The sequence below is a fragment of the Cetorhinus maximus genome, unplaced genomic scaffold (assembly GCF_964194155.1).
Source record: "Cetorhinus maximus unplaced genomic scaffold, sCetMax3.hap1.1 HAP1_SCAFFOLD_425, whole genome shotgun sequence".
Lineage (NCBI taxonomy): Eukaryota > Metazoa > Chordata > Chondrichthyes > Lamniformes > Cetorhinidae > Cetorhinus > Cetorhinus maximus.
The window spans coordinates 304,157-326,844 of NW_027596370.1; the positions used below are offsets into that span (position 1 = coordinate 304,157).

Genomic DNA, 22,688 nt, shown 5'->3' on the forward strand with positions numbered 1-22,688 from the left:
GTGGTGATCTTTCAGGAATCACTTGAGTCAGGGAGGGTCCCAGAGGACTGGAAAATCGCTAATGTAACCCCCCTGTTTAAGAAGGGAGTGAGGCAAAAGACCGGAAATTACAAGCCGATTAGCCTGACCTCGGTCGTTGGTAAGATTTTAGAGTCCATTATTAAGGATAAGATTTCAGAATACTTGGAAGTGCATGGTAAAATAGGGCAAAGTCAGCATGGTTTCATCAAGGGGAGGTCATGCCTGACAAATCTGTTAGAATTCTTTGAGGAGGTAACGAGTAGGTTAGACAAAGGAGAGCCAATGGATGTTATCTACTTGGACTTCCAGAAGGCCTTTAACAAGGTGCCGCACAGGAGGCTGCTCAGTAAGATAAGAGCCCAAGGTGTTAGAGGTAAGGTACTTGCATGGATAGAAGATTGGCTGATGGCAGGAGGCAGAGAGTGGGGATAAGGGGGTCCTTCACAGGATGGTGGCCAGTGACTATTGGAGTTCCGCAGGGGTCAGTGTTGGGACTACAACTTTTCACCTTATACATTAATGATCTAGATGAAGGAACTGAGGGCATCCTGGCTAAGTTTGCAGATGATACAAAGATAGGTGGAGGGACAGGTAGTATTGAGGAGGTGGGGAGGCTGCAGAAGGATTAAGGATTTGGACAGGTTAGGAGAATGGGCAAAGAAGTGGCAGATAGAATACAACGTGGGCAAGTGTGAGGTCATGCACTTTGGTAGGAAGAATAGAGGCATAGACTATTTTCTAAATGGGGAGAGAATTCAGAATTCTGGAGTGCAAAGGGACTTGGGAGTCCTAGTCCAGGATTCTCTTACGGTTAACTTGCAGGTTGACGCAGTAGTTAGGAAGGCAAATGCAATGTTGGCATTTATTTCGAGAGGACTAGGATATAAAAGCAGGGATGTGCTGTTGAGGCTTTATAAGGCTCTGGTCAGACCACATTTAGAATATTGTGAGCAATTTTGGGCCCCGTATCTCAGGAAGGATGTTCTGGCCCTGGAGAGGGTCCAGAGGAGGTTTACGAGAACGATCCCAGGAATGAAAGGCTTAACATATGAGGAAGGTTTGAGGACTCTGGGTCTATACTCGATGGAGTTTAGAAGGATGAGGGGGGATCTGATTGAAACTTACAGAATACTCAAAGGCCTGGATAGAGTGGATGTGGGGAAGACTTTTCCATTAGTAGGAGAGACTAGGACCCGAGGGCACAGCCTCAGAGTGAAGGGAAGACCTTTTAGAACAGAGATGAGGAGAAACTGTTTTAGCCAGAGAGTGGTGAATCTATGGAATTCATTGCCACAGAAGGCTGTGGAGGCCAGGTTATTGAGCGTATTTAAGACCGAGATAGATAGGTTCTTGATTGGTAAGGGGATCAAAGGTTACGGGGAGAAGGCAGAAGAATGAGGTTGAGAAACTTATCAGCCATGATTGAATGGCGGAGCAGACTCGATGGGCCGAATGGCCTAATTTCTGCTCATATGTCTTATGGTCTTATTAACTCAGATTGGAAAATGGTGAGAAGACACTGATTTAAGGGGACAGGCAAAGGAACCAGCAGCGACTTGTGGAAAATCTTTTTAAACCAACAGCAAGTGGTTAAGATCTGGAATGCAATGCATGAAAGGGTGTTAGAGGCAGATTTAATTGTGGCTTTCAAAATAAGCACACGAAGAGAAAAAAACTTTGCAGGGCTATGGGGAAAATGCGGAGCACAGGGACCATCTAAATTGCTCTTACAGGGAGTTGTCAGACAACACAACAGACCAAATGGCTTCCTTCCGTGTTGTAACCATTCTATAACTGGTGATCCACAGGTATCAGTGAGGGGACTCTGCTGTTGACCATGTACATGCAACTTGCAGAATGGGTGTCTAATCGGCAAATTAACTTGAACATAGATAAATTTTGCTAGAATACAAGGTAGAATAAGGAGACCAGATATACCTTGGAAAATAAGGTCCTGATCTTGATAGGTGGGTAGGTGGGTGTAGGGAATTTAGTCCAGTTTCCCCACATCATGTAGGGGTAGGGCTGATGGAGCTTCCAATTGCAATGAAGGTTAAGCTTGGGGGACTAGGAGGATGCATTCCTGCCCTTTCTGGCTCACAAGCAATGCTGTACCTTTTCCCTGAAGCTGTCTTCACCTCCCTTCTGTGGCGGGGTTTTCCAACGCCCAGGAAATCCAGTCCAGGTTTCAACTATTGAAACAAAAACAAAAATAGCTGGAAAAATTCAGCAGGTCTGACAGCATCTGTGGAGAGGAAGACAGAGTTAATGTTTCGAGTCCATATGACTCTTCATCAGAACTAAACTATTGATCTCTGATAAAAGATCATTGTCCTGAAACGTTAACTCTGTCTCTCTCTCTCTCCACAGATGCTGCCAGACCTGCTGAGTATTTCCAGCACTTATTTCACATTTCTAACATCCACAGTATTTTTCAATCCTGTCTGGGACACCTGGGATCTGTTACATTCACCTGAGAGGCAGACGGGGCCTGGATTTAATATCCAAAGGTCGACACCTCGGACTGGGTAATGCTCAGACTTGATTTTTATGCTAAAGTTCTGGAGTGAGAGGCAACCCCTGCTATTCTATCCAGTATTGGATTACTCAGTGTCTCACTCAGAGTGGAGCTGGTTCTGAACTTCCCTCACCGGGTTATCATATTGCTTCCCTCCCCCTCTCCACAAAGAGAAAAGGCAGTGACTGTGACTAGAGCTCACAAGCAGCAAGAAGGAGAATAAATATCGTGAAAGCAGCACTGGTCACTGGCAGAAGTCTAGATTGAAACATCAATAATGCCAAATGATTATGTGCAGCTTCGCACAGCCATTCCAGACAAGCAGCTACTGCTTCACAGGCACCATTTCAGCAGTTGCTGGCTCTGCCCCAGACAAGGCCGCAGTCTCAGGAGGTGGCTAGGCCCCACTTCCGGTTCCCTCTCCAGGCGCTGGCCCGGCGCGAAAAGGGCGAAACGTGGCCCGTGATTGACAGCCGGGGACGGCGCTGAGAGAAGACGGGTCTGAGGGGGCGGGGCTGAGGGAAATGCGACTGAGGGGGCGGGGCTGAGGAGACGGCTCAGTGAGGGGGCGGGGCTGAGATGAGACGGAGCTTGTGAGGGGGCGGGGCTGAGATGAGACGGAGCTTGTGAGGGGGCGGGGCTGGGTGGTGGGGCGGGGCTGAGGGTGTGTCCCGCTGTGTTCCCGGGTATTTAAAACGGAAAAGGGGGGTTGGGGGGGCGCAGCGCCAGAAAAAGCACTAAGATGGCGGATTGCGAGTTAGAGAGCGCCGCGCCCCTGAGGCCGCAGAGCTTCTTATTCGGTAAGAGCCGAGCCCGCACTAGGCCCCGGGGGGAAGGGGTGCATGCTGATCGGGAGCCGGATCCCCTGCCAGGGTCAGTCCCCCGGCCAGGCCCCGGCTCCTGGTGTGGGGGGCCCCGGCTCCTGGTGTGGGGGCCGCCGGCGCCATGTGGAGATGGATCCACGTGTTGGTGAAGCGGCCTCGGATCCCCAGCAGCGGCGGGGAGGAGAGCGGGAACTGGAGCAGAAGTAAAAGAGAAAGCTGCAGGGATAGTGGATGTGCTAGTTCTGATTTTCCAAAATTCTCTCGATTCTGGAATGTTCCAGCGGATTGGAATTTAACAAATATATAATAGTAATATTCTGAAGAAGAGGGAGAGAGAGAAGGACAGACTAGTAAGTCTGACATTAGGATAGTACTGATATATGTTTTTAAGGAATTCTTAACAATGCTGTTAGTGTGATTAGACAAAGCCAACGTAGCTTTACAAAAGGGAACAGATCTGTCTTTGAAGATCTAACTACTAAAACAGAACCGGAGAGTAGTGTATTCAAAAAGCATTCGATAAGGTGCCACCCAAAAGGTGGTTGTGCAAAATTGGGTCTTACTGGATAGCAGGGGATGGGGATGATGTGGCGTGGGGGTGGGGGGTGTTATTGGGTTTAAGGATTGGCTAGTGGACAGAAACCAGAGTGGGGATAAACTTTGGGTTCACAGGCTGTAACCAGCGGGGTACTGAAATCATCAACACTTTGACCTTAGCAATTTACAATCTATGTTAATGCCTGAGTTGGGGGAACTAATGTGATGCATTTGGGTTTGCTGACAATACTAAACAGTGACAAAGAGCTATGGAGCGTTATAGACAGGTTGGGTGAGTGGGCAAGAAGATGGCAGATGGAATATAATCAGCTGAAGCTGAAAGTTATTTATTTGATGGGGAAAAATAAGTATTTTTGGAATGGTGAGACTGGGCAATGTTTGCATGCAGAGGGACCTGCGTGTCTTTGTAAGTGAATCACAAATTTAATGTGCAGGTACAGCAAGCAATTTGGTAAGTAAATGGTAAATTGGATTTTGTTTCAAAGGGATTGTAGTGGAAAAGTAGTGTTACTACAATTAGAAGGACAATGGTAAGGCCACGCCTGGAGCACCATGTGCAGTTTTGCTCTCCTTACCGATATACTTAAACTAGAGTGAGTGCAAAGAATGTCCACTAGACTGCTTGCTGGGATCAGGGGATTGCCCTGTGAGGATAGATTGAAAAGACTAGGTCCATATTCCCAGGAGTTTGGAAGGCTGAGAAGAGATTAAATTGAAACATATTCACTGACAGCGGCTTCTGAAATGTAACAAAAAATTACTTCACTGGATCCTGTAATGTAACTGAGGGGATCTCCGCTGGATCCTGTAATGTAACTGAGGGGATCTCCGCTGGATCCTGTAATGTAACTGAGGGGATCTCTGCTGGATCCTGTAATGTAACTGAGGGGATCTCCGCTGGACCCTGTAATGGAACTGAGGGGATCTCCGCTGGACCCTGTAATGGAACTGAGGGGATCTCCGCTGGACCCTGTAATGGAACTGAGGGGATCTCCGCTGGACCCTGTAATGGAACTGAGGGGATCTCCGCTGGACCCTGTAATGGAACTGAGGGGATCTCCGCTGGACCCTGTAATGGAACTGAGGGGATCTCCGCTGGACCCTGTAATGGAACTGAGGGGATCTCCGCTGGACCCTGTAATGGAACTGAGGGGATCTCCGCTGGACCCTGTAATGGAACTGAGGGGATCTCCGCTGGACCCTGTAATGGAACTGAGGGGATCTCCGCTGGACCCTGTAATGGAACTGAGGGGATCTCCGCTGGACCCTGTAATGGAACTGAGGGGATCTCCGCTGGACCCTGTAATGGAACTGAGGGGATCTCCGCTGGACCCTGTAATGGAACTGAGGGGATCTCCGCTGGACCCTGTAATGGAACTGAGGGGATCTCCGCTGGACCCTGTAATGTAACTGAGGGGATCTCCGCTGGACCCTGTAATGTAACTGAGGGGATCTCCGCTGGACCCTGTAATGTAACTGAGGGGATCACCGCTGGACCCTGTAATGTAACTGAGGGGATCTCCGCTGGACCCTGTAATGTAACTGAGGGGATCTCCGCTGGACCCTGTAATGTAACTGAGGGGATCTCCGCTGGATCCTGGTAGCTTAAATACAAGTGACCATTTTTTATTTATTCGTAGGATGTGGGCTTCGTTGGCTGGGCCAGCATTTATTGCCCATCCCTAGTTGCCCTTGAGAAGGTGGTGGTGAGCTGCCTTCTTGAACCACTGCAGTCCATGTGGTGTAGGCACAACCACAGTGCTGTTAGGGAGGGAGTTCCAGGATTTTGACCCAGTGACAGTGAAGGAACGGCGATATATTTCCAAATCAGGATGGTGAGTGACTTGGAGGGGAACTTCCAAGTGGTGGTGTTCCCATGTGTCTGCTGCCCTTGTTCTTCTAGATGGTAGTGATTGTGGGTTTGGAAGGTGCTGTCTAAGGAGCATTGGTGCATTCCTGCAGTGCACCTTGCAAATGGTACACACTGCTACTGCTTTGTGTCAGTGGTGGAGGGAGTGAATGTTTATGGATATGGTGCCAATCAAGTGGGCTGCTTTGCCTGGATGGTGTCAAGCTTCTTGTGTTGTGGGAGCTGCACTCATCCAGGCAAGTGGGCAGTATTCCATCACACACCTAACTTGTGCCTTGTAGATGGTGGATTGGCTCTGGGTAGTCAGGGGATGAGTTACTCGTCGTAGGATTCCTAGTCTCTGACCTGCTCTTGTCGCCACAGTGTTTATGTGGCTAGTCCAGTTCAGTTTCTGGTCATTGGTAACCCTCCAGGATGTTGATGGTGGGGGATTCAATGATGGTAATACCATTGAACATCAAGGGGCAATGGTTAGACCTGTGAGCTTCGATATTTGAAGGGATTGGGGACCTGGCGAAGCTTCAGTAACAACGCAATATCAGGATGATGTTGAGAGTCACCTTTCCTCCTTATGATGGGGTTTACTAGATTTATACATGTTTATATCTTGAATTTGTTCACTGACGGATATTTTTCTCTCACTTCAGGATGTGAGCTCAAGGCAGGTGAGAAGGAATACAAGATGGAGGTGGACGACGATGAATCTGAGCATCAGCTTTCTTTGAGAACGGTGAGTGTGTTTGTTGCCTCTTTCACGTTACTGACCATCTATAGAAAATGTACCAAATAAACACTGCCCTGAACCCAGCAGCCCCTCCTAACACCACAGCAGGATTTTAGTTCAGAGCAGAAGGTTTAACATGCTTGGTGGGCAGATTTGTCCCAACTTTCCTGCACTGGCTACAGATCTGGATGTTGAAGATGGGGGTGTGGAGGTTACAAAGCAGTGAATACTGGAGTTGTGCAGGTGGTCACTTTGTGAGCGTAATGAGAGAATTTAATATTTTGAGCATATATCCCTCATTTTTGGATATTTTTATTATTGTACATAATGATATATGTGTTCATTAACATTTTTGAAGAACTAGTGAATTCTGGATTGTTGGCCAACATTTGTCCTTATTGGAGTTTTTTAACCATTTATCCCACAGGGCACTGAGGTGAAGTATCCATTTAAGTTTTGATTTGTAGGTTAAACCAGAGTACAGTTTTGTATTAATAATGATTGCATATTGTAATTTCTATTGTGACAGTTTCTTAAACTCTATATTCATTGGGCTGCCTCTGATTGGATTTTTCCAGGTTTGCCTTGGTGTTGGTGCAAGTGATGACTTACATCTGGTCGAAGCAGAAGGTTTAAATTCTGAAGGCAAGAACATGAAGATCACTTTGGCAGCTCTGAAGTTGTCAGTACAGCCGACAGTGAGTATCCAGTATATAGTAAGCGGACTAATGGGTCAAATTTAGACTGGGGAACTCTGGGAGAGATATGTGATGGTTACAGTTTGGGGCAGTGCAATATAATTTATATCGGACCATTAGAATAAACCTGCAACATCAATTTGTCTGTCTGTCCTAAGAGAGAGAGAAAACTTGCATTTATATCTCGCCTTTCAGAACATTGGGATGTCCCAAATCTTATTACAGACAAATGGGGTATTTTGGAATGAAGTCACTGTTGTAATGTAGGAAATACAGCAGCCAATCTGTACTTGGCCAGATCTCTCAAACCGGAATGCGATACCTGATTATATAACACCCAAAAAATACTTGATATTCTGTAGTTAAATTCTGTAGACGTTTGCTAATTTGAATGCCTTCCCCAGACATTATGTGGCCCTTGAATTTCAGTCAGTGGCTGGTTTGAATTATGCTGAAAGTGTCTCTGAGCTGGAGTACGACAATTCCAGTTCATTCCATATTCCATTCTACAGCCAATGATCAAAGTTGCTCCCTGTTCTCCACAGTATTTCCAGCATTTTGTTTTTATTTCCGATTTTCAGCATCCACAGAACACTTTTGCTTTTGATCCTGGTTAGCTTGTAATTTTTAATTTGTCATGCCTGTTTACTGAGGTGTTGCTTGTGTTTGTGTTCATTAGTCCCTTAGATCTGTTATTAGCTGCTCAATAAATATAAATTAATGGGCAGATCTATTTAAACTTAAATGCAAAAGAGACTCCTCAATATTGTTTCCAAGTGTTTTGACATCACTCAGTAAAACTTATGCACCTATCAAGCCCTTGCTGGAAGCTGAATAAAGATTCACACGTCCAACCAACAAGTCAAAGGGCAGCTCGAAAGACATGGCCTGAACTGTGACTCATTCTGTCAGCTTATTGGCCAGAAATGGCCTGTAGACCATCATGTGGATGACAAAAAGTTATTGATAGGTTGAGTGCTCCAAGCTGCTTGAAGCGTATATTTTACGGGGATTCTCTGAGTATTGCTAAGTTTTAACAGAAGCTATTTATTTCATGACGATTTTTACTTTTCGATTTTACACAGGTTAGTTTGGGAGGATTTGAAATCACTCCACCTGTGACATTCAGACTCAAATCTGGAGCAGGTCCTGTGTACATCAGTGGCCAACACCTTATTGGTAAGTGGGCACTAGGCAATATCTGTTGAACGAGGGAGGAAGGGAGTGCAGCCAAATAATTGATATCACACTTGGGTTTGAAGTGCTGAAAGTTTGAAAGGACAGGGAGTGAGATAATTCAAGACTGGCCCATCATCTTGAAAGGGATGAGGTGGGGACAGCTGGAAACATTTGAGGGATATCTGGAGAGACAAAGGTGGGGTTGATGTTTCTGTCCTAAGACTCAGTTGGTCAGCAGCAGCATTGTCTGATAGTGCTGATTGAAGGCAGTGTGCCGCGTATTTATGCAAGCACGGAATGGCACTGATTTCCAGGCTGGTGTTTTTATGAACTAAAGAGCCATCCTTTTATTTAATTAAAACACTAATAGCTAATTTTCCAGTGCATACCTGTATGAAGACAAGGCCTCCTGCCTACATTGAACAGGTTTTCTAAAGGTGGTGGGGAATCGGCAGACATGGTTCCATGCAGGATCTTCCATCTCTGCCCTTATTGTAGATTGGTTTCTGGGCTTGTGTTGTGGCTTCTGTATGTGCAGCTGAGGTAGTCAGGAGACTTTGAGATGAAGATCAGGGTGACTTCAACTCCTTTCATCTTGTGTTTTAAGCATTGGATGATGAAGATTTAGACTCTGATGAGGATGATTTGGAATCTGATGATGAGGATAGCAGCATGCTGAAGAACACCTTACCGAAACAAGCAGTAAAACGACCAGCTGCAGGCCCATCCAAAATAATGCAGGTTTGTGCACCAGACCACACTAAAGCTGCACTTGCTGATAAAACAATGGTGGCAAATTTACCTGTCACTATTCTGGCAAACCAAATCGCCCCCTTTTGATGTTTTCTTCAGCACAGCTTCTCCATTGTGTGCTGCCCTGGCTTGTATTCGAAAACTTGACCAGGTTGCAAGCAACATTGAAAGCAGAGTGAACTTGCATGCTACCGTTTTATCTCATGGACGTAAGGAAACTCGAATCTCTGTTTAGTGTAAACTCAGTAAGCCTTTAGGCATTATCTGTGTGCCTGTGGGCACTGAAGATTTGTGGGCAGAAGTGTTACCTGCTCAGATTGAAATATTTCCAGAGGAGCATTTTCCTTCCTTGCCAGTTTATTTCTGCCCCCACCTGCTCCTCCCCTCATGCATTGCAGTTGCAGCAGTAAATATGACCGTGATACTAAGCTAAAACTTCTCTTTGTTCAACAGAAAAAAATGAAAGTGGAAGACTCTGATGAAGATGACGAGTGAGTGTTATGATTTTCACGGAAGCTTTAGTGGGAAGCATTGTAGTCCCTGTGTGGGAAAGTTGACCTGTCCTGTTCCTGATTTGGACTGACAGCAGCACTGGGGGAGGCTGAAATTAGAACTGAGTTGCAAAAGTTAAACATGAGTTTAGTAAAGAATTTACAGCCCAGAGTTCAATCCTTTATGAACCATGAAGCTTATCTCGCTCAAGAACCGTTTTTGTGTTGGAAAACAGTGAGAGTGACGGTTCCTCTAGGGAGCGCAGCCACGCTCATGGCACTGAGTGGCTCAGCTGCAAAAGGGAGGAGGAAAAAGAGGGGAAGAGCAATAGTGGCAGGAGACTCGATAGTAAGGGGAACAGACAGGCGTGTCTGTGCGGATGTAGACGTGACTCCAGGATGGTATGTTGCCTCTCTGGTGCCAGGGTCAAGGATGTCACTGAATGGCTCCAGGCCATTCTGAAACGGGAGGGCAAACAGATTGTGGTACATATTTGCACCAACAACATAGGTAGAAAGAGGGACGAGGCCCTGCAAGCAGAATTTATGGAACTAGGAAGCAGATTAAACACAGGACCTCAAAGGTAGTAATCTCTGGATTACTTCTGATGAAAGCGTGGCTGGAGAGATGGTGCAGGAGGAGGGCTTTAGACTTCTGGGGCATTGGGACCATTTTTGGGGGCGGTGGGACCTATACAAGGCAGACCTGTTGCACCTGAACCGGAATGGGACCAACATCCTTGCGGGGTGGTTTGCTAGTGTTGTTGGGGAGGGTTTAAACTAACTTGGCAGGGGGGTGGGATCCTGAGAGGAGGTTCAGCAGGGGGAGATGCACAGCCAGAATTAGAAGAGAGAGCAAGTGAGTCTGGAAGGCATAGAAATTATAGGCCAGTTAAGGCACAAGGGAGTTTGGCATGGATGGATGGTATTTATTTTAATGCAAGGAGTCTGACGAATAAGGCAGATGAGTTGAGGGCACAAATTAACACATGGAAGTATGATGTCATTGCTGTCACAGAGGCATGGTTGAGAGAGGGGCAGGATTGGCAGCTCAATATTCCAGGATATAGGGTCTTCAGTTGAGACAGGGAAGAAGGTAAAAGACAAGGGGGTATTGCAATATTGATCAAGGAATCAATTACAGCAGTAAGGAGGGATGACATCTTAGAAGGCTCCTCAAATGAAGCATATGGGTAGAACTAAAGAAAAAAAACAAAAAAGGAGCAATCACATTGCTGGGAGTGTACAATAGGCCCCCAAACAGTCAGAGAAATAGAAGAGCAGATATGTAGGTAAATTTCAGAGAAGTGTAAAAATAATAGGGTAGTAATAGTGGGGGATTTCAATTTCCTCAACATTAACTGAGTTAGTCATAGTATGATAGATTTAGAGGGAGCAGAATTCTTAAAATGCATTCAGGAGAGCTTATTAAGCCATTATGTAGAAGGTCCTACAAGAGAGGGGGCAGTCTTGGACTTAATTTTAGGGAATGAAGCCAGGCAAGTGTTAGAGGTATCGATGGGAGAGCATTTTGCAAATAGTGATTATAACTCTTGTTAGATTCAAGGTTGTTATGGGAAAGGACATGGATGGGCCAGAAATCAGAGCTCTAAATTGGGGGAAGGCTGACTTTGATAAGATCAGATATGATTTGGCCAGAGTGGACTGGGAGCAGCTACTTTTAGGTAAATCTGCGTCAGAGCAGTGGGACTCATTCAAGAGGGAAATAGGGAGAGGCCAACATATTCCAGTAAAGACAAAGGGTGGGACCAACAAATCCAGGGAACCTTGTATGTCGGGATATAAGGGATTGGATAAAGAGAAAGGGGGAGGCTTATGGCAGATACCAAGGGCTCAAAACAGCGGAAGCCCTAGAGGGATATAGAATGTTTAGGAAGGAAATTAGGAGAGCAAAAAGGGGGCATGAAGAAACATTGGCAGGTAAAATAAAGGAAAATCCAAAGTTATTTTACAAGTACATTAAGAGTAAGAGGATAAGTAGGGAAAGAGTAGGGCCCATTAAGGACCATAGTGGTAATTTGTGTGTGGAGCTGGAAAATGTAGGTAGGGTTCTAAATGAATACTTTGTGTCGGAGTTCACAAATGAGAGGGACAACGTGGATATGGAAATCAGGCAGAAGGACTGTGATATAATTAAAGAAATTAGCATAGAAAGGGAGGAGGTTCTAAGATGTCTGGCAGGCTTAAAAGTAGATAAATCTCCAGGCCTGGAAGAAATGTATCCCAGGTTGTTGAGTGAGGCAAATGAGATAGCAGGGGCGCTAGCAATAATTTTCAATACCTCTCTGGCCGCAGGAGAGGTGCCAGAGGACTGGAGAACAATGTGGTACCATTATTCAAGAAGGGAGGAAGGGTTAAACCAGGGAACTACAGGCCAGTCAGTCTAACCTCTGTGGTGGGGAAACTATTGGATGCAATTTTGAGGGACAGAATTAATCTACACTTGGGAGAGGCAGGGATTAATCAAGGACAGTCAACATGGTTTTGTTAAGGGGAGGTCATGTCTGACCAATTTGATTGAATTTTTCGAAGAGGTGATCAGGTGTGTAGATGAGGGTAATGCATTTGATGTAGTCTACTTGGACTTCAGCAAGGCTTTTGATAAGGTCCTGCATGGGAGACTGATAGCGAAGGTAAGAGCCCATGGGATCCAAGGCAATTTGGCAAATTGGATCCAGAATTGGCTAAGTGGCAGGAAGCAGAGGGTGATGGTCGAGGGGTGTTTTTGTGACTGGATGCCTGTGTCCAGTGGGCTTCCACAGGGATTGGTGTTGGGTCCCTTGCTGTTTGTGGTATATATAAAAAATTTAGACTTGAATGTAGGAGGGTTGATCAGTAAGTTCGTGGATGACATGAAAATTGGTGGGGTGGTAAATAGTAAGGAGGATAGCCTTAGATTACAGTAGGATATAGATGGACTGATCAGTGGCAAATGGAATTTAATCCAGATAAGTGTGAGGTGATGCACTTGGGCAGGACAAACAAGGCACAGGAATACACGATGAATGGTAGGACCCTGGGAAGTACCAAGGATCAGAGGGACCTTGGTGTGCATGTCCACCGGTCCCTTAAGGTAGCAGGACAGGTAGATAAGGTGGTTAAGAAGGCATATGGGATACTTGCCTTTATTAGCCGAGACATAGAATATAAGAGCAGGGAGTTATGCTGGAACTGTATAAAATGCTGGTTAGGCCACAGCTAGAGTATTACATGCAGTTCTGGAATCCATATTATTGGAAGGATGTGATTGCATTAGACAGAGTGCAGAGGAAATTTACCAGAACGTTGCCTGGGCTGGAGAGTTTTAGTTATGAGGAGAGATTGGATAGACTGGGGTTATTTTCCTTGGAGCAGAGGAGATTGGGGGGTGGGGGTCATGATTGAGGTGTATAAAATTGAGGGGCATAGATAGGGTAGACGGGAAGGAACTTTTCCCCTTGGTGGAGGGATCAATAACCAAGGGGCATAGGTTTAAGGTAAGGGGCAGGAGGTTTAGAGGGGATGTGAGGAAGAATTTTTTCACCGAGGGTGGTGGGAGTCTAGAACTCTGCCTGAAAGGCTGGTAGAGGCAGAAACGCTCATAACATTTAAGAAGTATTTGGATGTGCACTTGCGATGCCATGACATACAAGGCTATGGGCCTAGTGCTGGGAAATGGGATTAGAATAGTTGGGTACTTGTTTGACCGGCGCAGACTTGATGGGCTGAAGGGCCATTTTCTGTGCTGTAGACCTCTATGACTATGACCCTTATCTACTGCAGTATTTTTAAGCAGTCTTATTTGTTTAGTTACATTTGTTTATAGAACATAGATGAACATGTTGGCATTGAAAGCTTAGCCTAATATCAATGATGCAGATACTCCAAAGCAAAGCTTTGCGACAGATTTGTCTGACAGCAATGTTAAAAGACATGGGACTGTATCCTTCCAGTATAAGAACATAAGAATGTGATCAGAGAGCTGACTCTCTCTCTAAAGGAGATTTCTTTGTTTTAGGGAGGAGGATGATGATGATGATGATGATGGTGAGGAGGAGGAGGAGGAGGAGGAGGAGGATGAAGATGAGGAGGACATGACCCCAGCAAAAAAGGTAAACCTGGTAAATAACATTCAGGCTAAAAACTGGGACCTGTGGAGACTACACTGGCAGGCCATTGTGACTGTCAAAGTATATATTTTATGGAGGAGCAGCCACCCACACCATTCTCGAAAGGATGATAGAAATGTGGAACTAAAAAAATAGCTAATGCTCAAAATTGCTCAATTCATTTTAAATCTACGATTTTTTGCTAGATAAGGTTATTGTGTGATAACAATGATCACATTAAATAGTAGAACAGGATCCAGGTGCTGCATTATAGCTCACCCCTGTTCTTAAGTCAGGATCCTGGACAAAGATAATGTGGCGTTGAACTTGTGACGTGGCCAGGAGCTCATAACTGCCACTTGTTGCCACACTGTGTGCTATAACAACCTGCATAGAACCTTGACATTAGCAGAAAATTTCATGGCACTTCACAGACAAAAGTTAACATGGGTCCATGGAATGAGCTATTTTGAAGGGGTGAGGGGTGGGGGGATGATGGGGAGTTCGTCATTGGTTTTAAAAGGAGACAGATAAAGAGGTTTAGGAAGTGTATTCCAGAGCATGGTGTCTCTGAACAGAGTAGTAAGATGAGGAGGGCTGCTGAAGAGCCTTGAGTTGGGAATTTGTAGAGAAGTCAGAGCAGGTGAGACCATGACAGGATTTAAACACAATAATGAGAATTTAACATTCTGGTTTAATAAGATTAAATAACTCTACCTGAAAGCTCCACAGATAATGCAGCTATTATCTTTTCAATTGTATTTGCAGCCTCTTCAGAAAACTCCACTCAAGGCTACCCCTGGATCAAAGGGGACTCCCAACCAGAACGGCAAAACACCCACCAAATCCACACCAGCTAACAAGCAGTCAAAGGTTAGTGACCTTTATTCAGTGGTTTGGTGTAATGCTTCTTCCATACAACTTGTCAAACAGAGATGTCTGATTTGAGATGAAAATGTGTAACAGTGATCAGTTTGGAGATGCTTGCTGGTGGATTTCAGGTAGAATTTGGTGGCATCTCAGCTACTGCTTTACATTGACATTATTACAGCATAAATTTAGGGACTTTTGTGCTTTGTGGAGCTACAAGAGCAGATCAGACATGGAATTCTGGTTGCTCACCTCCGGTCTCCTGAAAGGCTGTTATGCCATCTACAAGGCACAAGTCAGGAGTTTGTTCCAATAGCCTCCACTTGCTTGGTTGGGTGTACCTCCAACAACACACGAGCTCATTCACCATCCAGACCAAAGCTTGTGTGATTGGCATCCCATCTGCCACCATAAACCTGCACTGCTTCCTCCACTGACACAGTGGCAGCAGTGTGTAGAATCTACAAGATGCACTGCAGCAACTCACCAAGGGTCCTTTGACAGCACCTTCCAAACCTGAAACCTCTGTCACCTAGAAGGACAAGGGCAGCAGATGCACGGGGACACCACCACCTGGAAGTTCCCCTCCGAGCCACACAACACCTGAGCTTGGAAATATATCGCTGTTCCTTCACTGCCACTGGGCCAAAATCCTGTAACTAACTCCCTCACCACTGTGGGTGTATCTACACCACATGGACTGTAGCAGTTCAAGAAGGCAGCTCACCACCTCGAGGACAAATGGGGATGGGTAATAAATACTGGCCTAGCCAGGTGACGCCCTCATCCCATGAATTAATCAGAAAAGGCTACAGCAGAAAAAGTTCACGTTGTTGAATGAGGTGTTTGAGCTCTGTGTCCAAAGCTCACTGCCGTGCAGTCTTTTGTCATCAAGGTGCAGAAGGTAAATTAATGGTGAGGATTTTACTTGTGTTGCCCTGTGGCTGTGAAACAACCTTCTCAGTGTAACCCAAATGCAGAATTGCAGGTAATTTGGGGGAATTGAATTCCTTAGCTGCAGTGTACTCAGCCATTTGGACCGCTTGTGCAACTTACTTGCTCTTTATTGTTCAGAGTGTCTACCTCTGTTTGGACGGGGGCAGTGAGTGTGTGTGTGTTATTTTTCTTGGGACAGTGGTGTGCTCATTGTTTGCTTTTCCCTTCAGACACCAGAATCCAGCAGTAAACCCAAGACACCCAAGACCCCAAAGACACCAATGACTGTTGAAGAAATCAAGACCAAGTTGAAGACTTCAGTGGAAAAAGTGAGTAGAGAGAGCTGCACCAGCTTGAGCACTGGCATATAGAGGCAGCTTAAAATGGGGAATCTGATCTTGTGTAACAGAACATGTACAATACAGAAAACATTAGAAGACATGAGTGTGATCTACTTCTGTGTTCTACACTGCTTTCCAGGATAAGTGGCTGTTTAAGATTTGGTTTGACATTAACATCCAGCAAAGTGACCATTCCTCATGAAGCTAGAGACTGGCTGATAAGCAGGGGAGTAGCATTGCATTGCAGCCTGATCCTATCCTTTTACCCCTGCATGTACTCTCTAGCAGTGGGGATTAGAAATTTGCTCATTCTCTTGCCCTGTGGTGAACGTTTTGAGCACTGGAGTTCTCACAGCTCTTTACTACTGCCTGGGATCAGCTTTTGAATCCAATGTTCAAAATTGGGGGGTTTTGATACAAGTGGATAGTGGAAAGGTTCTATTGGTAGATTCAGTAACCAAAGGATTCTTAAGATGATGGGCAATATAATCAGTAGGGAGAGTAGAATTTTTAATGCAGTGAATTATAATCTGGAGTACACTGCCTCGACCACAAGGCATTTGCAGAGCTATAGGGAAAGTGCACTATTAATAGCTCTTTCAGCAAACACAATGGACTGAATTGTGTTCTGTACGATTCAGGTCTTGAGATATAATGTTTCTAATTTCTGTCCTGTTTCATCACATCAGTCATTAAATGTAAGGGTGGGGAGCAGTTGTGTTTATACAGAAGTTCAGATTCACTGATGTGTGTGTGCTGAAAGTGACTCTGCATCTTTTTTCCCCACAGGGTGTTGGTATGCCCAAGCTGGAGCCCAAGTTTATAAACTACCTTAAACATGGCTTCAGGATAGAGGACCCCAAGGTGAGTGTTTGATTTCAAGCTTGTTCATTAATTTTTCAGTCCATGCTGACAGGTTAATCTTGTAGCAGCTTCTTATTACAGTTTATTACTTGTTTCTCAGCTATTGTGTTGATGTGACTGTTCTGATGGTGAATGCAGATAGATGTAGCTCTTATCGCAGTCCACTGGAATTGCCTGTTGCTGGGGTAAATGTGTGAAGTCTGGCAAGAGCATTGCTCATCCCCCTAGAACCCTAACCCAATAAGATTGGGCAGAGCAACGCAAAAGTAAAATAGTGCAGATGCTGGCAATCTGTAAAAACACAAAATGCTGGAAATAGTCAGGCGCTCAACAGCATCTGTGGGAAGGAAAACCAGTTAATATTTCAAGCCTGTGACTTTTCATCGGAACTGAGGAAAGTTAGAAAAATAATGGGTTCTGAGCAAGTGATCATGAGTTACCAAGTGGCCAAGATTGGGTAGAGTCTGAGTATTGTCCAGTATTGTTAGTGGCTGCTGGATGGAGCTTCAGTGCTTTCTAATCAAATTAACATGTTTGCAGAATGGGTGTGTAAATTGGAAATGAATAAATGGAGAAGTGATTTGAAAGGATTTGCACGCTCGTGTTCACAGAGGTAGCAGTGAGGGTTAATAAGCCCAGAGAAATAGAGAGACATTTATAAAGGAGTCAAGTTCAAAATGTGAAGTTATATTAAATTTGTATAAAACCTTGATTTGATTAGAGTATTGTGCACACTTCTGGTTTCTATATTATAAAATGATGGAGCCCTGGAGAAGGTGCAAAATATATTTACATGGATATGAACAGACGAAATAGGAGCAGAAGTAGGCTATTTGGCCCCTTGAGCCTGCTCCGACATTCAGTAAGATCGTGGCTGATCTGTTTGTTTTTCGGATTTCACATTCGAATCTACCCCCGATAACCTTAGATTCTTGTTCGGCAAGGGAATCAATCTACTTCCACCTTAAAAATATTCAATGACCCCGCCTCCATTGACAGCTTCTGAGGCAGCGTGTTCCATAGTTGTACAATGCTGAGAGGAAAAAATTCTCATCTGTCCTAAAATGGCAACTCACCCATAAATGGAAACATCCTTTTGACGTCCAACTTGTCAAGGCCATTCAGGATCTTATATACTTCAATCAAGTCACCCCTCACTCTTCTAAACTCCAGTGGAAACAAGCCCAGCCTGTCCAACCTATCCACATAAGACAATCCACTCATTCCAGGTATCAATCTAAAATACCTCCTCTGAACTGCCTCCAACGTATTTACATCCTTCCTTAAATAAGAGGGAATACTGCACAGATTATTCGAGATGTGGTATCACCAATGCCTTGTATAACTGAGGCATAATATCCTTTTATGTTCAATTCCTCTCGTAATAAAGGATAGCATTCCATTAGCCTTTCTTGATTACTGCTGTGCCTGCATACTAACTTTTTTTGACTCATGCACCTAGATCCCTCTGCACCTCAAATTCTGCAACCATTCTCCATTTAAGTAATACTCTCCTTTTTTTTATTCTTCCTGCCAAAGTGAACAACTTCACATTTTCCCACATTATATTCCCATCTGCCAGATTTTTGCCAAGTCACTCCAACCTATCTATATCTGTCTGCAACCTCCTTATGTCGTCTTCACAAACATATTTTCCTACCTATCTTTGTATCGTCTGCAAATTTAGCTACCCTGTCTTCACTCCCCTCATTGATATAAATTGTAAAAAGTTGAGGCCCCACACAGATCCGTCCAGGACTCCATTTGTAACATCCTGCCAATTAGACACATTTATGCATAATCCCTGTCTTCTGCCAACCAGCCAATCTTCCATCCATGCTAATATGTTACCCCCTACACCATGCACTTTTATTTTCTGCAATAACCTTTGATGTGGCACCTTATCAAATGCCTTCTTGAAATCCAAGTACAGTTCGTCTACAGACTCCCCTTTATCCACAGTGCATGTTACTCCTTCAAAGAACTCTAATAAATTGGTTAAGCATGATTTCCCTTTCACAAAACCATGCTGACTCTTCCCAATTACCTTGACTTTTTTTCTAAGTGCCCAGCTATAACCTAAATGATCACTTCTAACACCTTCCCCATGACAGATGTCAGACTAACTGGCCTATAGTTTCCTGTTTTCTACCTCCCCCTCTTGAATAGAGGGGTTATATTTGCTCCTTTCCAATCTGATGGAACCTATCCAGAATCTAGTGTATTTTGTACACCAACACATCTACTCCCTCATTAGCCATCTCTTTTATGACCCTAGGATGAAGCCCATCAGGACCCGGAGACTTGTAAGCCCACAGCTCCATCAGTTTGCTCAGTACCGTTTCCCTAGTGATTGTAATTTCACCAAGTTCCTCTCCCTTCCAGCTCCTGAATTACTGGAATGTTTTTTGTATCTTCTGTAGTGAAGACAGAAGCAAAATATTTGTTCATTTCATCTGCCATTTCTTTATTATCTACTATTAACTCCCCATTGTCACTCTCTAGAGGATCAACACTCACTTTACCTACTCTTTTCCTGTTTAAATACCCGTAGAAACTCTTGCTATCTGTTTTTACATTTCTAGTTAGCTTCCTCTCATACTCTAATTTCTTTCTCCTGGTTAACTTTTTAGTTATTCTCTGCCGTTCTTTATATTCTGACCAATCATCTGACCTGCCACTCATCTTTGCGCAGTTATGTTTTTTTCATCAAGTTTGATGCTTTTCCTAACTTCTTTCGTTAACCTTGGATAGTGGGTCCTCCCTTTAGAATTTTTATTTATAGTAGGAACATACTTATTCTGAATACTCTGAAATGTCCCCTTAAATGTCTGCCATCGTTTCTCTATTGATCAATCCCTATCCTAGTATCCCAGTTCACTTCAGTTAGCTCAGTATTATGTATTCTATGAATCTTAGCACAAATTCCTGTACTATTTTAAACCTTAGGAATGGAATAGACCTCAGCTACTCACCAGATACTTGCCAAACAGCTAGCATCTTCCCCTGTAGTAGAGCAAGAACTAGCTCCTACAGGGTGAAAAAATTAGAAAAAGCAAAGGAGCACCTCCCTGCCCCCCATACCAAACTCCCTCAACTCACCAAACTCCCAGCACTCTGTTGAGGTCGCACCCTAGTCCATACTGATACTGATTTGTGAGGTTTTAATGATCTGGAAAGATCTATCAGAATAGGGTATTTTGCTCTCGGAATACGAGGTCCTAACTCTTTAATTTAGGTTAACAGAATACGAGCACCAGGTTTGTAAACTTAATAAGTAAATAACTTTTTATTGAACAAACTATTGTTAACCAGTGGCAAAAGAAATAAATATGACCTGCTAATCTATAACCTAAAGTCTGCCCCCTCTTAAATCCCTATACACACACATACAAGACACAAGACGCACAAAAGACATGGATTTTAAGGGTGGGATAAAACAGTTCAATAGCACCAATTCCGGAGTACAGGATTCAGTGGGTTGATTTTGATCGATGTCTTCCAAATTCCTTTCAGTTCCCGTTGATGACACAAAGTGGCCTTCCAGCACTTTCAGTATTTAGTTCACTGGCTGAGCACTTGCCTTTCAATGTCTCTAACAGTGATTTTCCCTTTTGCCTCTTGACAGGGGTTTTCAGAGAGAGAGAGAGTAGGTTATAGAAATATGAGGAGAAAAAGCCAGCTAGCTATTATCGTGGAATTGCTGGAATCTCCCACACACAAAAGGCAGAGGTTCCAGGTCTTTTTCCTTTCAGGCTAGGAGCTATTCTGCTGCACTGCCTTCACACAAAACCTGGTCAGGAGCCAATTAAAATGTTGCCAGGCAGCTCCCTTGGTCCAGGACTCCATTCTGGCACCATTCTGTCTTTCATGGCACATTCTGTTCCAGGACAGCAATATTGTATGAATCCCTCAGTGTTCCAGTGGACATGTCCTTCAAACTGCCGTCATTGTACCTTTAATCCACAGTCCAACAGAAATAAAACTATATGTTCCTTAAAGAAAGGAATTGAAGGATTTGACATGGAATGAGGTAAGGTGGGAGGATGCTGGTGTGGAATTTGAACACCAGCATAGACCTGTTAGGTTGCATGGCTTGTTTCTGTGTTGTAAAATTCTCTGCCAGGTATTAACTGCATTTTTGTTTTGCAGATTATCAAAGAACTTTGGGCGTGGAGGCAAAATATGGATGGGAAGTAAAGAAGAATTTTATCTGCAGAAATCTGTTTACAATCATCTGTCATTGTAAATAAACCAGTTGTGTTTTACAATTCTGCCTTATTACACTTTCCACTCCAATGTAGATCAGTAAACACAGGATAATGGGTGAATGGGATTTGGTGCAACATAGGATCCAGGCAGCAGAACTTTGAGCTGAAGTTAATAGGCTGGACAATGGGAGGCCAGGCACATTGGAATAGTTGAGTCTGGAGTAATAAAAGCACGGATGAGTTTTTTTGCTCCCGTTAGGCCGAGACTGCAATATTATAGAGGTGGAAGTAGACTATTTTGCTGGTGACAAGGTAAAGGGTCTGGCGGTTCATTTAGCTGCACAGTGGCCAGATAGAGGGATGGGATTCGCCATCTAGGGAATGAAGTTTCCCTTTTCCCCCACCCTTCTGAGAAATATCGCTTGGTCCAATACTAAACCTGTAACCATCACTTTCCATCACTGTCACAGCTCCACTGTAGATCAAGAGTCCTAATACCCCATGTCATCTCCACTCCATCAAGATATGTAAGGTGAAAAATAAAACTGGCTGTGTGTCGGTTGCCTCACAGACCATAATATTAAATTATCTCCAGCTTGGATTTTTCCCTCTTCCCCCTTCTTCAGCTTGGCAAAGAAAGAAGGGGGAGGGGTCTGCACAATGTGTCCCATGCTGTTGGTGGGTATTGGTGCGAGGGGTGGACTTGGTAGCACCTGACCAGTGAGATCTGGCGGTCCTTGTTGCTCAGACAATATGAGAAAGCCTCAGGGGATCCCATTCTCATCATCCCAATGTATAATAAAAATACCTGGAAAAACTCAGCAGGTCTGACAGCATCTGTGGAGAGCAACACAGTTAACGTTTCGAGTCCATATGACTCTTCAACAGAACTAATGAAAAATAGGAGAGGTGAAATATAAGCTGGTTTAAGGGGGGAGGTGGGAGAAGTAGAGCTGGATAGAGGGCCAGTGATAGGTGGAGATGGCCAAAAGATGTCATAGACATAAGGACAAAGAGGTGTTGAAGGTGGTGATATTACCTAAGGAATGTGCTAAGGTGACATTAAGGGTAGAAAGCAGGACGATCAAGGTACAGTTGGCCCCAGTGGGGGTGGGGTGGGGGGGGAGGCTAAAAGGTAGAGATAAAACAATGGATGGAAATACATTTTAAAAATAATGGAAATAGGTGGGAAAAGAAAAATCTATATAAATTATTGGAAAAAAGGGGGATCGGAAAGGAGTTGGGGATGGAGGAGAGAATTCATGATCTAAAATTGTTGAACTCAATATTCAGTCCAGAAGGCTGTAAAGTGCCTAGTCGGAAGATGAGATGCTGTTCCTCCAGTTGTATAGGCTGATCACACTAGGAGGATGGTTTCCTGTCTTGTAACTTTACTCTGCTGTCCCCCATCCCCATCTCCCTTACATTAGTTGATGTGCCATTTTACCCACTTGTGTAAATGAGACTAGCCTCATCCACGATTGGAAAGGGGACTTTGTATAGAGGCTCAAAGACGCCTACTCTGATGTAATTTCTTACCAAACCTGATCACTAACGTCCAATTTCTGCGGCTTCTTCATTCTTCAAATGCTGTCTCCCAACATATTTCTTTCAATGTCTCCCATAAACCCCAGCAACTGAGGGTGAGGACTAACAAACGAGTCAGGGTTGTCATTCAGGGCCAGTCTTAACTCGTCCGTACTCTGGGATGGAGTAGCCTG

General features: G+C 44.4%; 1 protein-coding gene across 1 annotated transcript; it reads left to right on the forward strand.

The window, feature by feature from the left end:
* The first annotated feature begins 3,142 nt into the window (after nt 1–3,142).
* LOC144673664 (nucleophosmin-like) lies at nt 3,143–21,544 on the forward strand. Its single transcript, XM_078535392.1, has 11 exons — nt 3,143–3,339; nt 6,439–6,521; nt 7,094–7,213; nt 8,299–8,392; nt 9,000–9,133; nt 9,599–9,636; nt 13,655–13,748; nt 14,514–14,618; nt 15,782–15,880; nt 16,682–16,756; nt 20,909–21,544. The coding sequence occupies exons 1-11, from the start codon at nt 3,282–3,284 to the stop codon at nt 20,954–20,956; spliced, it is 948 nt and encodes a 315-aa protein (XP_078391518.1). The 5' UTR covers nt 3,143–3,281; the 3' UTR covers nt 20,957–21,544.
* The last annotated feature ends 1,144 nt before the right edge of the window (nt 21,545–22,688 follow it).

What these genes read in the sequence shown, in the direction of transcription:
- LOC144673664 (XM_078535392.1), top strand. Translation starts at nt 3,282, where the DNA reads ATGGCGGATTGCGAGTTAGAGAGCGCCGCGCCCCTGAGGCCGCAGAGC. An exon ending in CAGCTAACAAGCAGTCAAAG is followed by an intron (nt 14,619 to 15,781) that starts GTTAGTGACCTT and finishes TTTTCCCTTCAG; the next exon opens with ACACCAGAATCCAGCAGTAA. An exon ending in TCAGGATAGAGGACCCCAAG is followed by an intron (nt 16,757 to 20,908) that starts GTGAGTGTTTGA and finishes TTTGTTTTGCAG; the next exon opens with ATTATCAAAGAACTTTGGGC.